Source organism: Scyliorhinus canicula, chromosome 23, assembly GCF_902713615.1.
Source record: "Scyliorhinus canicula chromosome 23, sScyCan1.1, whole genome shotgun sequence".
Classification (NCBI taxonomy): Eukaryota; Metazoa; Chordata; class Chondrichthyes; order Carcharhiniformes; family Scyliorhinidae; genus Scyliorhinus; species Scyliorhinus canicula.
In genome coordinates, this window is record NC_052168.1 from 7,483,262 (window position 1) to 7,498,608 (window position 15,347).

At 47.3% G+C, this 15,347-nt stretch overlaps 1 protein-coding gene across 2 annotated transcripts in view; it reads left to right on the forward strand.

Moving 5' to 3' along the window:
* Positions 1-15,347, forward strand: part of aldh16a1 (aldehyde dehydrogenase 16 family, member A1) — a 65,925-nt gene that overhangs the window by 15,267 nt on the left and 35,311 nt on the right. For both annotated transcript variants that reach the window (XM_038783461.1, XM_038783463.1), the window contains exons 4-6: positions 1,037-1,215; positions 6,928-7,005; positions 13,805-13,989. In XM_038783461.1, the coding sequence (XP_038639389.1) occupies positions 1,037-1,215; positions 6,928-7,005; positions 13,805-13,989 (442 nt within the window). The remainder of the gene's footprint in view (positions 1-1,036; positions 1,216-6,927; positions 7,006-13,804; positions 13,990-15,347) is intronic.

The window sequence follows — 15,347 nt, forward strand, 5'->3', positions numbered from 1 at the left end:
CATCATAGGAAGGATGTGGAAGCACAGGGAAGGGTACAGGGGAGATTTACAAGGATGTTGCCTGGTATGGAGGGAAGATCTTATGAGGAAAGGCTGAGGGACTTGAGGCTGTTTTTGTTAGAGAGAAGAAGGTTAAGAGGTGACTTAATTGACACATACAAGATGATCAGAGGATTAGATAGGGTGGACATTGAGAGCCTTTTTCCTCGGATGGTGATGTCCAGCACGAGGGGACATAGCTTTAAATTGAGGGGAGATAGATAGAGGACAGATGTCAGAGGTAGGTTCTTTACTCAGAGAGTATAAGGGCGTGGAATGCCCTGCCTACAACAGTAGTGGACTCGCCAACACTAAGGGCATTCAAATGGTCATTGGATAGACATATGGACGATAAGGGAATAGTGTAGATGGGCTTTAGAGGGGTTTCACAGGACGGCGCAACATCGAGGGCCGAAGGGCCTGTACTGCACTGTAATGTTCTATGTTCTATGAGAAAGAAATGTTGCAGTGATATGGTGAAAGAGCAGAATAGTGGGACTAACTGGACTGGTTGTTCGAAGAGCTGAGGCAGATTAAATGGGCTGTGTGGCCTCCTGTGCTTCACTATTGATGTAATGTATATATAACGCCGGGATATTCTTTAGGGGGATCATAACTCTTTACATTCATTCATTTTTAGTATTGATGTGCAGAATGAGGCTGCGGTGTCCATAATAGTGCTGAAGTAATTGGCTTATACCAATTGAGATTCTCTCTGATTAATGCACGGCTCCGAGCGGTACAGGAGTATTTCAATTTCCCCTCCGGGCTCTACTGTAGCTTAATTTTATTTCGAATCAGATTGGCTAGAACCACTCCTGCATGCTTCTATCGAACAAAATTAACTTTAAAAATAAATCACCCCTTCTCGGGCACCATGCGCACCAGGCTTGCATACTTGATTACCTCGGGCTGTTCAGAATAAAGGTTTTGGAATGGCCTGGTGTGGTGTGCCAGAGCGGTCACTGTGCACTGTTCTGTTTTTTTTTTTGCGCAGTGTGGCCAGAAATGTTCAGAAGCACCAGCGGCTGCTGAGCGTGCTGGAGAGCTTGGACAACGGGAAGCCAATCCGAGAGTCCCGTGACTGCGACATCCCGCTGGTAGTGCGCCACTTCTATCACCACGCCGGCTGGGCACAGCTCATGGACGTCGAAATGAAGGACTGGAAGCCAGTAGGTCAGTATGGGCTCGCCTACAGACACGCAAGCCACTTTGCAAAGAGATCGGTGGAAATCTAGTATTAAAGGTGGCCATGACCTGGCACGAGGGAGAAACAGAGTACAAGTTTCAGGGCTCCGACCTTCCATCAGACTTATTTCCCAGGCTTTATTAACGCAGTGTAGATAGCACAGTCTGCGGCTGAGTCAGAAGGTTGTGGGTTCAAGAAGCATGAGTACATAACCCTGGCTGACTCCCCAGCATTGAGGGAGTGCTGCGCTGTCGGAGGTAACATCTTTTGGACGAGGCTCACCTCAAGAGGTGTATTCATTCCTGGGCTGTGGGAGTCACTGGCTGGGCCAGCATTTGCTGTGATACTTCAGAGTCGACCACATTGCTGCCGGTCTGGAGTCACATCTAGGCCAGCCGGGGTAAGGTTGGGAGATTTCAATAACGAACCAATCATTTTTCTATCGGTGCGGTGCGGTAGCACAGTGGTTAGCACTGTTTCTTCACAGCGCCGGGGTTCCAGGTTCGATTCCCGGCTTGGGTCGCTGTCTGTGCGGAGTCTGCACGTTCTCCCCGTGTCTGCGTGGGTTTCCTCCGGGTGCTCCGGTTTCCTACCACAAGTCCCGAAAGACGTGCTTGTTGGGTGAATTGGACATTCTGAATTCTCCCTCGGTGTACCCGAACAGGCGCCAGAGTGTGGCGACTGGGGGCTTTTCACAGTAACTTCATTGCAGTGTTAATGTAAGCCTACTTGTGACACTAATAAAGATTATTATTATTCAAATTTTACCATATGGGCAGCACGGTAGCATGGTGGTTAGCACAATTGCTTCACAGCTCCAGGGTCCCAGGTTCGATTCCGGCTTGGGTCACTGTCTGTGTGGAGTCTGCACATCCTCCCCGTGTGTGCGTGGGTTTCCTCCGGGTGCTCCGATTTCCTCCCACAGTCCAAAGATGTGCAGGTTAGGTGGATTGGCCATGATAAATTGCCCTGAGTGTCCAAAATTGGCCTTAGTGTTAGCTGGGGTTACTGGATTATGGGGATAGGGTGGAGGTGTTGACCTTGGGTAGGGTGCTCTTTCCAAGAGCCGGTGCAGACTCGATGGGCCGAATGGCCTCCTTCTGCACTGTAAATTCTATGATAAAAATTGTGTTTGGAGCCCGGGTCCCCAGAGCATTACCTCTGGGTGGCTAGTCCAGCAACTGTGTCACTCACCCCAAGTACTTAAAAGATCCCATGGTTCTATTTGGAAGACCAGCAGTGGATTTAACCCAGTTGTCCTGGTTAATATTTAATCCTCTGCCAACATTGCAAAAATAAATCACCTGGCCATTACAATCGTGTTTGTTTGTGGGAGCTTGCTGAACACAAATTGGCTGCCGTCCATTTCCTAAAAGATTTTTTTTTAAATATAAATTTAGATTACCCAATTATTTTTTCCAATTAAGGGGCAATTTAGCGTGGCCAATCCACCTACTCTACACATTTTTGGGTTGTGGGGGCGAAACCCACGCAAACACGGGGAGAATGTGCAAACTCCACATGGACAGTGACCCAGAGCCAGGATCGAACCTGGGACCTCAGCGCCGTGAGGCGGGTGTGCTAGCCACTAGGCCACCGTGCTGCCCTCATTTCCTTAAAGATAACGGTGACTACACTTCAAAACATTCTTTACTGCCTGTAAATGTGCAACAGGAGGTTGTGATAGGCGCTGTGAAAAATGCTTGCTCCTTTCTGAAAATGCATCACTCATTCCGATCAGACCTCTGGTGTTAAGGCTGCCTCAACACATTTGCGTTATTATTCCATTCCACCACCAGGTGGGGGCAACGGACTGAAAATGGCTTAATTGCAAAGCAAGTTGGTAATGTGCATTTGATGTGGAACTGCCAGGCCCCAGAAATGTGCTTTGTTTAACCGGTTGGGAAAGAAAAAAAAACTCCCCTTCCGAAACCCTTTCCAGTTCACCTTCACCCCAAGTACAAAAGTGGGACAAAGCAGCCGTTTTTATCTTTTGCCTGTTGTGGCCTGCGGTCAACTTGTAAGCATTGAATGTTGCAACATGTATATGAAGGGCTTGCAAGGAGGAAAGTCGAAGACCCCCCCCAAATGCTGAGGGTACGTGCAAATGCCAGTGGTCCAACAGTGTACCTCATTCAAGTGACCATACCACATGCATGGGATAGGCATGAGTTGTCAAACTGTTTGATTGTGGAGAAATAGGCACCAGAGCTGATCTGGGCCATGTCTACCCTGCAACAAACCTAAATTTTTACTTCCACAAAGGCACCAGGTGCAAACACTCCCAGGACAGGTACAGCACGGGGTTAGATACAGAGTAAAGCTCCCTCTACACTGTCCCCATCAAACACTCCCAGGACAGGTACAGCATGGGGTTAGATACAGAGTAAAGCTCCCTCTACACTGTCCCCAACAAACACTCCCAGGACAGGTACAGCACGGGGTTAGATACAGAGTAAAGCTCCCTCTACACTGTCCCCATCAAGCACTCCCAGGACAGGTACAGCACGGGGTTAGATACAGAGTAAAGCTCCCTCTACACTGTCCCCATCAAACACTCCCAGGACAGGTACAGCATGGGGTTAGATACAGAGTAAAGCTCCCTCTACACTGTCCCCATCAAACACTCCCAGGACAGGTACAGCGCGGGGTTAGATACAGAGTAAAGCTCCCTCTACACTGTCCCCCATCTAATACTCCTTTGGAAAGTACAGCATGGATTAGAGTTAGCTCTTTTCAACGCCCATCCTGCATTCCCAATCTGAGTCGAGCATAATTTAGATGCACCATTAATCCTCTTTACTTCGGCTTCATCAAGGATTCCCAGCTCAGCCGCAGCATGGGCTGGATATGGAAATTATTTTTTTCTTTTTGTTGCAGAAGCCTAACCTCGGAGAAGCACGCTCACTGTGATCAATCCCAACCCCACGCCTACTTCTAAATGATGCTAAAAACCGAGGGCCAAATTCAGCTGGTTGAGCACTGGGGGCAGGAGTAGGCAATTCAACCCCTTGAGCCTGCTCCACCATTTAGTATGGTCATGGCTGATCTCCTCATAGCCTCAACTCCACTTTCCTGCCTGTTCTCCATAACCCTTCAACCCATTACTAAATAAAAATCTGTCTATCTCCTCCTCAATGTCCTGGCATCCACCGCACCGCACCACAGATTCTTCTTATCTCTGTTTTACATCTGTTATCCCTTATCCTAAAACTATGACCCCTCGTTCTGGATTGTCCGACAAGAGGAAGCATCTGCTCTACGTCTACTTTGTCAACATCTTTTATCATCTTATATGCCTCAATTTGATCTCCCCTCATTCTTCTAAACCCGACAGTCTATAAGCCTAAACTGTTCAATCTCTCTTCAATAGAAAAACCCCTGATCTCTGAATCGAGTGAACCTTCTCTGAACTGTCTCTATTGCAGCAACATCCCTCCTCAAATGAGGGGACCAAAACTGTGCACAGTACTCCAGCTGCAGTCTTACCAATGCTGCAGCAACACTTCCATACTTTATATTCTGTTTCTTTAGCTATAAAGGCCAACATCCCATGTGCCATACCTGCTGAACCGGCATACTAGTTTTCTGCAATTCATGCACCAGGACACTCAGATCCCTCTGCACCGAAGCACTCTGATGTTTCTCTCCATTTTCATAATAAATTGGCTTTCCATTTTGCTGACCAAAATGGATAACCTCCCACTTATCCGCGTTAAACTCCACCTGCCAAATTTTGACCCACTCGCTCGCCTGTCTATATCTATTTGTAAATTTCATATTTCCAGATTGCAACCTGCTAGCCCACCTATTTTGGTGTCATCTGCAAATTTGGCTATCGTACCATCTATCCCTACACCCAAGTCATTAATTATATATTGTAAATAGTTGGGCCCGAGGACTGAACCCTGTGGCACCCCACTACTATGGGGCTGGTTTAGCACAGTGGACTAAACAGCTGCAGAACAAGGCCAGCAGCGCGGGTTCAATTCTCATACCAGCCTCCCCGAACAGGCGCCGGCATGTGGCGACTAGGGGTGTTTCACAGTAACTTAATTGAAGAATACTTGTGACAATAAGCGATTCTTATTATTATTAGTTACATCTTGCCAACCAGAAATAGACCCATTTATCCTGACTCTCTGCCTTCTGTTCATCAGCCAGTCTTCTATCCAAGCTAATTAATTACCCCTGATCCCATGTGATCTAACCTTGTGTATTAACCTTTTGCGCGGCACCTTATCAAATGCCTTCTGGAAGTCCAGATGCGCTACATCTACAGGATGCCCATTATCAATTGGCTTGTTACGAGTTCTTTGACGAACTCGAGCAAATTAGTCAAACGTGATTTACCCTTCATAAAACCATGCTGACACTGATGAATTGCATTTTGACTTTCTAAATGTTCTGTTGTTACTTCCTAAATATTAGAGTCTAATAATTTCCCAACGACAGACATTGAATTAACTGGTCTATAGTTTCCTACTTTCTGCCTCCCTCTGTTTTTGAATAAATGTTACATTAGCATTTGTTCAATCCACAGGTACCTTTCCCGCATCCAGAGCATTTTGGAATACTATAACCAATGGATCCACTATCTAATAATAATAAGAATCGCTTATTGTCACAAGTCGGCTTCAATTAAGTTATTGTAAAAAGCCCCTAGTCGCCACATTCCGACGCCTGTTCGGGGAGGCCGGTACGGGGCTTGAACCCGCGCTGCTGGTCTTGGTCTGCATTACAGGCCAGCTGTTTAGCCCACTGTGCTAAACCAGCCTTGTCTCCCCTATCACTTCCTTTAAGACCCTACGATATAGGCCATCAGACCATGGGGACCTGTCTCTTCAATCCCAATAGTTTGGTTAGTACTATTTCCCTAGTGATGATGATGATTGTCCTAAGTTCCTCCCTTTCTATTACCTCTGCATTGGGTTCAATTCCCGTACCGGCCTTCAGGCTGTATGCACATTAAAATCACCCTTGATTATTGTCATACCTTTCTTAAGCTTCCAATATTTCTTGGTTTACAGTATGCCCCAATGTGGAACTACTGTTTGGGGACTTGTAGATTACTCCCATCTTTGTTATTTCTGCCCAGACTGATTCCACATCTTGATCTCCAGTGCCTGTACTGTTTCATTCTACATTGATCCCTTCCTTTACCAGCAAAGCTATACTACCTCCTTTTCCTTTCTGCCTAACCTTCCGAAATATTGAATACCCTTGGATTTTCAACTCCCAGACCTAGATTCGCCAGGACTCTGGTCGCAGCATGATTCGGGTGAAGACCGCCCCATCGAAACAGCTCCCTCCTACCCCAGTACCGGTGTCAATGTCCCATGAATTACAACCCATTTCTCCCACACCAACCTTTGAGCCATGCAGTTACCTGAAATAGATTGACTGCATTTTATGCCATGTACTGGTGGAGTGGGGCTGCTCCAAACTCATGGTACATATAAAAATCTCTTGGGTTTGAATGGATGTATCTTATAGGCAGCAGACACATCACACTCTTCATAGGTGCCATTTTAAATTCTTTGTCTTTACGCTAAGTTGCATAATCCTTGCCTGTGATGGGAGCTGTCTACAGAAATGTCATGATTCTGCACGGTGAGATTGCATATGTTTTTCAGATGCGTCCTTGGGCTTTACCACTAAATATAGTAACATACATGTACTTACCTCCCTCTATTCAGGTGTTGTTGCTGCAATTGTTCCCTGGAATTTCCCCCTGATGTTGCTGACATGGAAGATTTGTCCAGCTCTAGCTATGGGTAAGACGTTCGCATTTTTCCAGTTCATTCACTGGTGCTGGCGTAGTTGGCAAGGCCAACATCTCCTTCCAATTCATAATTGCACTTAACTGAGGCTTGGAATTCTGCAGAGAGTAATTCGCCCCAGGTTTGTGCCCTATCTGCAAGGTACAAGTCAGGAGTGTGATGAATGCTCTCCACTTGCCTGAATGTGTGCAGCTCCAACAAATCCAAGAAGCTCGACACCGTCCAGGATAAAGCAGCCATTTGATTGGCACCCCGTCCACCAAGGCTCTTTAGGCAGCACAACGGCCACCACCTCGAAGGAAAAAGGCAGCAGATAACTGGGAACCCCACCACCTTGAAGCTCCCCTCCAAGTCACTCACCACCCTGACTTGGAAATATAACGGCTGTCGCTGGGTCAAAATCCTGGATCTCTCTCTCTCTCTCTCTTTCCCCCCCCCCTCCCCACACACAGTTCTGTGGGTGTATCTACAACTCGGGGGACTGCCGCGGTTCAAGAAGGCGGCTCACCACCACCTTCCCAAGGGTCAATTAAGGATGGCAACCAAATGCTGGCCTAACCAGCGGAGCCCCGCATCCTGTAAATGAATTTATAAAAGACTCCTTGTGCGTATTGAGATTTGAACTCTTACCACTGGGTCATATGTCCAGTCTTCAGGTTTACTGGTCTATTTACATATCCACTGTGCTATTTCCATGTACGGAATATCGAATGAAACTGTCACTCTTTCAGGATTCAGTGGACATCGCTGACTGATTTGATTGCATAATGCAATCATGATGGGATTTATCACATTGAATACAGGGCTAAGGAGGCCTTTTCTGTGTACGATTATATCTGTAAAATTAAATTTGAGAGGTACTCGTGAATTGTCAGCTTTACCTTGCATCGAATATTCAGCACTTGCATCAAGCTCAAATTGCCTGTGAAAGTATAGAAATAGGAGCAGGATTGGGCTGTGCTCTGCCTTTCAATAAGATTATTTCTGATCTTGAGCATCCGCTCCACTTTCCTGCGCTAGCTGCGTATCCCCTGGTTGCCTTTGTGTCCATTCATATCCTCAGACATACGCAGTGACTGAGTACCCACAGCTCTCTGGGGTAGAGAAGACCAAAGATTCACACCCTCCGGAATGAAGAAATCTACCCTAGCTCGATCCAAAATAAAATTCATTTGCATTGTAAAGACTTTATACAGTGTTGGCCAGAAGGTAATGTGGCCAAACAGGTTGATTATCAGCCTGTAAATCCTTCCTATGACAGGCGGTAAGAACTGGAGAGTTTCCTGGTCAGCCAGACTGCAAATGGCAATGGCAAACCACTGCAGTACTTTGCTAAGCATCATCATGGACCAATCCAGTGGAAGCTAATGGTCGCTAACGTCCTCTTAGGGCAGGGTATTTGGAGGAGGACAGTGTTGGCCATCGACATATTCAAGAGGTGTTTAGGCCTTGTAGACGGTGCTGAGAGAAGCGAGTGGACTGATCCCTGGTGCCAGAGTTCAGGGAACAGGCAGAAACGTGGTCTATGTAGCCCTGAAAGTCTTTCATTTCTAATAGCGCCTTTCACAAGGGTAGGCCGTCCCAAAATGCTGGCCAGCCAATACAGCGCTTTTGAAGTAATCTAGAAAACGGATTTGTTTATTAGAACAAAGAAAAGTGCAGCACAGGAACAGGCCCTTTGGCCCTTCAAGCCTGTGCCGACCATGCCGTCTAAACTAAAATCTTCCAGGGTCCATATCCCTCTATTCCCATGCTATTCATGTATTTGTCAAGATGCCCCTTAAACGTCACTATCGTCCCTGCTTTCACCACCTCCTCCAGCATCGAGTTCCAGGCACCCACTACCCTCTGTGTAAAAAAAACTTGCCTCGTACATCTCCTCTAAACCTTACCCCTCGCACCTTAAACCTATGCCCCCTAGTAATTGACCCCTCTACCCTGGGCAAAAGCCTCTGACTATCCACTCTGTCTATGCCCCTCATAATTTTATTGACCTCTATCAGGTCGCCCCTCAACCTCCGTCACATGGTACCAAGGTACAGTGAAAAGTATTTTTCTGCGAGCAGCTCATCAGATCATTAAGTACATGAAAAAAAAAGGAAATAAAAGAAAATACATAATGGGGCAATATAAATGTGGTGGCCAATCTGTGCACAGCAAGCTCCCACAGACATTCATGTGATCATGGCCAGATGACCGTTATGTGATCAGATGATCATTATGCGATCATGGCCAGATGATCAGTTCTTGTGATGTTTATCTAGGGAGAAATACTGTCCAGAACAGCAAAGAAAATTCCCTGGTTCTTCATGAAAATAGCACAAGGGCATCTTTAGCAACCATCTGATGGGCCTGACGTTAAACCTGGACAAAAAAATAAATCCGCTGCACCAAAGTAGCTGGACAAGAGAGCAGGTCACTCAGCAAGTTCACATACAAGAACTTGATATTACTGCGTGTTTTATTCAGGAAAAGCCACCAATTTAACATCCGGCCAGAGCCATCTACAAGCAGGGTGGCGTGCAATTAGCAACGGTGTTGCCAGTTAATACTGTAAATTGGTGAGATGGTTTAAAGTTTCTTGGCCAACTCTTGCTCAATAGTTGTTTGCAGATAAGTGGAAGTTTATTATCTGAAATCTTTTGTTCCTTGCGGTCTATAAACTGATCAGCAACTTATCTTTGTTTTTTGCATCAGTTTATGGTTTTCTTTGACGAGCGCAATCAGTGAAGATGTTTATTCCAGTTAATGTACTTTTAATTGTGTGAAAACAAATCTCTTCCTTTTCACGGTGTCAAGGAGGGCAAAACGGCCGGGAGTCTCGCTCCGTGTCGGGGCTGACGTGCTCGCAGAGGAGATGTGAACCCCTCTTTGCCTTCGTTGGACTGCAATCCCCTAATTTATACAAAGCAGCGAATGAGCTTCAACGACGTTGGAGTTAAAGGAGGCTAAAGCTAAGCTGCCAGTTGTGTAATGTGCACAAGATAGCAAACCACCTTGCATCTCAGAGCAAATCTTGCAGCAATTTCCTTTTGATTTGAGACCACTGATAGCATTTCGTTCGTGCTGCTGCTTGAGGCTCTGGGACAGTTCTCGTTTCGAGCGTTTCTGTTGTCGCTACACCCAATAACTTGAAATGAAATGAAATTAAAATCGCTTATTGTCACAAGTAGGCTTCAAATGAAGTTACTGTGAAAAGCCCCTAGTCACCACATTCCAGCGCCTGTTCGGTGAGGCTGGTACGGGAATTGAACCGTGCTGCTGGCCTGCCTGGGTCTGCTTTCAAAGCCAGCGATTTAGCCCTGTGCTAAACAGCCCCATTTATTTATATAGGAACAACTTCGGGGCAGGAGCAGGCGATCCTCATCCTAGAAAACACTGAACGAGTGAGCATCCACAGCCCTCTGGGCTAATGAATTCCAAAGATTCCTAATCCTCAGAGCGAAGAAATGATTTCTTGCCTCCGTCCTAATTGGCAGCCCCTTATCCGGAGACGATGATCTCTTGTTCAAGCTTCTCCAGCCATGGGGAAGGGCCTCTTAGTTTATATATTGCTGGAGAGCCCTTTAATTTTCTTGGAAGGAGCTGTATCAGGCAAAGATACCAAGCTGCATATAGAGACGTCAATGTGAATGACCTGAAAGATTAATCCGAGGAAGACTTCATGTAGCTTTTAAATGAGGGAGATGTTTCTAGATCTTGAGGCTGTTGATCCGAAGGCACAGCCTCTAATGCTGGGGCGATAGAAATCGGAGTCACAAAAGCGGACTGAATTGGAGGAACACCGTGATCTTGGAAGCTGGAGCATGATGGAGAGAGAGGGAGATAGGGCAGAATCTTTTGTGTATGGCGGGTGTCTTGCTCACTGCCTGAAGAAGGAGTGAGACACCCACGCTGACTCCAAGGAAGAAGGCCCACCCTATCTTCCACCCATCGAGCAGTTACGTGGACAGCTATAGACTTGAGGACCCTGGCATACGACCTCTCAATCATCTGTCAAGAGTTGCCAGCCAAGCAGGGACTGGCATCCTTTGCACTAGGCAGCCGCGGGGTGGGGGGGAGGGGGTTTGCGGAAGCTGCTGCTGGGGCAACACCCACACCAGGGGCCCCAGGATTGCAGAGCGACTCAGGATAAAGCTAAGTGCTGTTACAGGTGGTGGGGGCAGATGGTCTTGTGGGTGGGGGGGGGGGGGGGGGGCGGCACGGGGTCAGCAGCGAGGGCAATGGAATGGCCGTCAGTGGCCATACCCATGCTCTCGATCATGCCCGGATTAGCCCTCTTCGTACCCCCCCCCCCAGCTGGTCCGCATATCGGAAGGCCCACCTGAAACTTAGAAAAGCGTGGTGCGGTGGATCATTAACTGGTCAGTTGGTTTGTGAAGCAAAGTGAGGCCAGCAGCGCGGGTTCAATTCCCGTCCCGGCTGAGGTTATTCATGAAGGCGCCGCCCTCTCAACCCTCCCCTCCTGCTGAAGGGAGGTGATCCTCGGGTTAAAGCTCAAAGGGGAAAGCAGCCTGTGGTCATCTGGGACTACGGCAACTTTACATAAAGGACTCAAATGGAGGCAGAGCTGGAAAATCGACCACAGGCCTTCCTGTCCAGAACCTACTTCTACGAAGGTGGGAAGGGGTTGGCTATGGGTTCCGACGCCAACCCGGCAAGTTCCCATGCCCTGACACCACCTTCCTCACCTCCTGTAGGGGGCAGAAGGTTCCGGCTGCTGTGGTGCCTATCGAACACTTGAAGCAACGTCGGGCGGCGAGCAGATGTGGGTGATGGGTGAATCCATTGTGTGCAAAGTAGGCTGCGAGCAGTGGTCTTATGGATGAGCTGAAGTTGGCAGAGGGGGAAAGATGTGAAACCAGCCAGGGGTACAGGGGTATTGTCACATCTGGATCTTACTCACAAATCTCCTGTGGCCTCGATACTGGCGATTTGGAGATTTGTGCTGTTCTGTAACAGTAGGGATACTGGCAATAAGATGGGAAATAAATCACTTCTGGAAAGTGTAAGTTATTTGCCAATGTTTGTGATACACCACATTTGTGAAAATATGAGTTTAAAATGGAAAACGCTGACACTAGCGTGACAAAAATGTAACAACAGGAAGTAAGGCGATTGTGTGCAGATAGAAGATTATTAATATGTGCGAAATAATAACTTGAAACTCTAGAAATAATATCAAATATGTTTTTAAACAATTCTGCTTGCATTGTCTTTCTGCCTTCCCTCCTTCATCTTCTCTCTTATCTTGATCTTACTTTGACATTTATTTGACCTTTTCTCGAACCGTAACAATCCACCCATTTTTAATTGAGTAAGTTAACTTTAAATTGCTTTTACCCGCTTGCATTCTGCTTGCGCTCTCTGCCCAAACATTTTCAACCCATTTCGGTTGGCAGCAAGGGGCTCCTTGGACGCTGTCTTCAGCAAGTAAGCCGTGGCTCAGTGACCACAAGTCCGTGAAGCAGAACTAGGCCACTCGGCCCATCGAGTCTGCTCCGCCATTCATTGAGATCAAGGCTGATCTGATATATTGCTCAACTTCACTTTCCTGCCTTTTTCCCCCAAACCCTTGAATCCCTTACTGACTAAAAATCTGATTTCACGCTCACGCCTGGGTGAGATGATGGTGGGTTCAAACCCCAACTTGGGGGCTGACACTTCAGCGCAAAAGGGAGAAGGAGTACTGCACTGTCGGAGGTGCTGTCTTTCGCATGAGACGAGGGCCCTACCATCGACCCCTCGGTGGGTATACAGGGTTCTGTGACTCTACAGCATTTGAAGAAAAACATGAGTGTTCCCTTGCCATCCTGGCCACCATTTATCTTTCAAACAACATCATGGAAACAAGTGATCTGGGTCGTTAACATCACTGTCGGCTCCGAGTGGGAATTTCCAGTTCCGGAGTGGGACGGGCCGGTCCACACGGTTGCATCATTAACGTAACACTTTGCAGATCAGCTGAATAATAAGTCCACGGTGCGGGGAAGATTATGGGTTGAGGTGACCCATGAATGGTAACCTGAAGGCACGTAGGCACAGTTCATAATGTTATGGGCCAGTGTTTTTAAAAACTCTAAAGTATATTATGGAGTTCACCTGACCTATAACTTTTTGTTGAATTTGGCTAGGCTGAGCACAAGGGCCTTCCCTTCAGCTGCTATTTAACAGTCTTCCCAGACACTTTAATCAAAAACAAACTTCATTCTAAGAATTTAGTTAACAGTTGGATAAACGCACACAGCAAGAATTTTTATCAATTACAAACATAAAGACCCCACACAGCAACGGTAATCTATGTATAACCCTTAAAGAATCCCCTTAACTGTTCCAATTCAAAAACAAAATCCCATAAAGCAAAAACCCCTTATTAAGGGCATGGCCCAGCACTCTGAATTCTCACTTGAATAAGACTGAGCTTCTCACCCCGTCTCATCAGCAGGTTTAAACTCTTGCGGATAGCAAACTGTATCTTTTAAGTTACCAAAACAGCGGGTGGCTCTAATCAGTTTTTTTTTTCCTGTTACAGCTCTTTAAAATGAAACTAGAGAGAGACAGGTCAAAACACTTCTGTTCTCTGTCTGAGTCCACAGCAGCCAAATGTGAAAGAGAAACCAAAAATAGCTCACAGAGCCACAGCCCAGCTCCACCCACACAATGAAGCCATGTGATGAGACAGAAACCTTTCTTAAAGGGACACTCGCATGACAATAAAGAAAGGTAGCAGTGCTTCGTTGACTGCCCATCTCTAGCCTGAACCGTTCCCTGCTCTCTCTCTCTCTCTCTCCAGGTAACACGGTGGTGTTGAAGCCGGCGACGTACACTCGACTCACCGCCCTGCTGTTGGCCGAGATCTGTGCAGAAGCCGGCCTCCCGCCCGGCGTGTTCAATGTGGTGACAGGAAATGGAGCGTTCGGCAGCAAACTGGCGATGCATCAATCTGTCGACAAAGTCGCCTTCACCGGCTCCACGGCGGTACTGATCCGATCAATTTTTTTGAGACGTTTCCTTTCAATCTGCTTATCTTCCACTGCCCCACCTGTCATTTCAAGCTCCTGTGGTCTCAGGTCCACAGATCCTTAAAAGTGGCAGCACAGGTGGAAATGGTGGTCAAGAAAGCATATGGTGTGCTTGCCTTCATAGGACGGGTTATCGAGTATAAAGGCTCAAAAATTATGTTCCAGTTATATAGAACGTTGGTTAGACCACATTTGGAATAATGTGTGTCCAATTCTGGTCACCACACCACCAGAAGGATGTGGAGGCTTTAGAGACAGTACAGAAAAGGTTTACCAGGATGTTGCCTGGTATGGAGGGTATTAGCTATGAGGAGAGATTGATTAAACTGGGATTGTTCTCCCTGGAGACATAGAACATAGAACAGTACAGCACAGAACAGGCCCTTCGGCCTTCGATGTTGTGCCGAGCAATGATCACCCTACTTAAACCCACGTAACCTGTATACCCGTAACCCAACAATCCCCCCCATTAACCTTACACTACGGGCAATTTAGCATGGCCAATCCACCTAACCCGCACATCTTTGGACTGTGGGAGGAAACCGGAGCACCCGGAGGAAACCCACGCACACAAGGGGAGGACGTGCAGACTCCACACAGACAGTGACCCAGCCGGGAATCGAACCTGGGACCCTGGAGCTGTGAAGCATTGATGCTAACCACCATGCTACCGTGAGACGGAGGCTAAGCGGCGACCTGATAGAAGTTTATAAAATTATATGGGGTATAGATAGGGTAAACAGTTGGAGGCTTTTTCCCAGGGCGCAAATGACAATTACAAGGGGGCACAAGTTCAAGGTGAGGGGGAAAGGTTCAGCGGGGATGTGCGGGGGAAGTTTTTTACGCAGAGGGTGGTGGTGGCCTGGAATGCACTGCCAAGTGAGGTGGTTGAGGCAGATACGTTAGTGACGGTTTAGTCAAGGGGGCTGGTTTAGCACAGGGCTAAATCGCTGGCTTTGAAAGCCAACCAAGGCAGGCCAGCAGCACGATTCAATTCCCACACCTGCCTCCCCGAGCAGGCGCCTGAGTGTGGCGACTAGGGGCTTTTCACGGTAACTTCATTTGAAGCCTACTTGTGACAATAAGCGATTTTTATTTCTTTAAGACTTATCTGGGTAGACACATGAACAGACTGGGTATAGAAGAATACAGGCGGTTGGTCGAGATAGGACATGGGATCGGCGCAGGCTTGGAGGGCCGAAGGGCCTGTTCTCATGCTGCATTGTTCTTTGTTGCGCTGTGTGTGTCTTGTCACCTGACCAACAGTTGCTGCTCTTCATGGCAAATGGACTTGATCCACTGGGAGATAGAGGC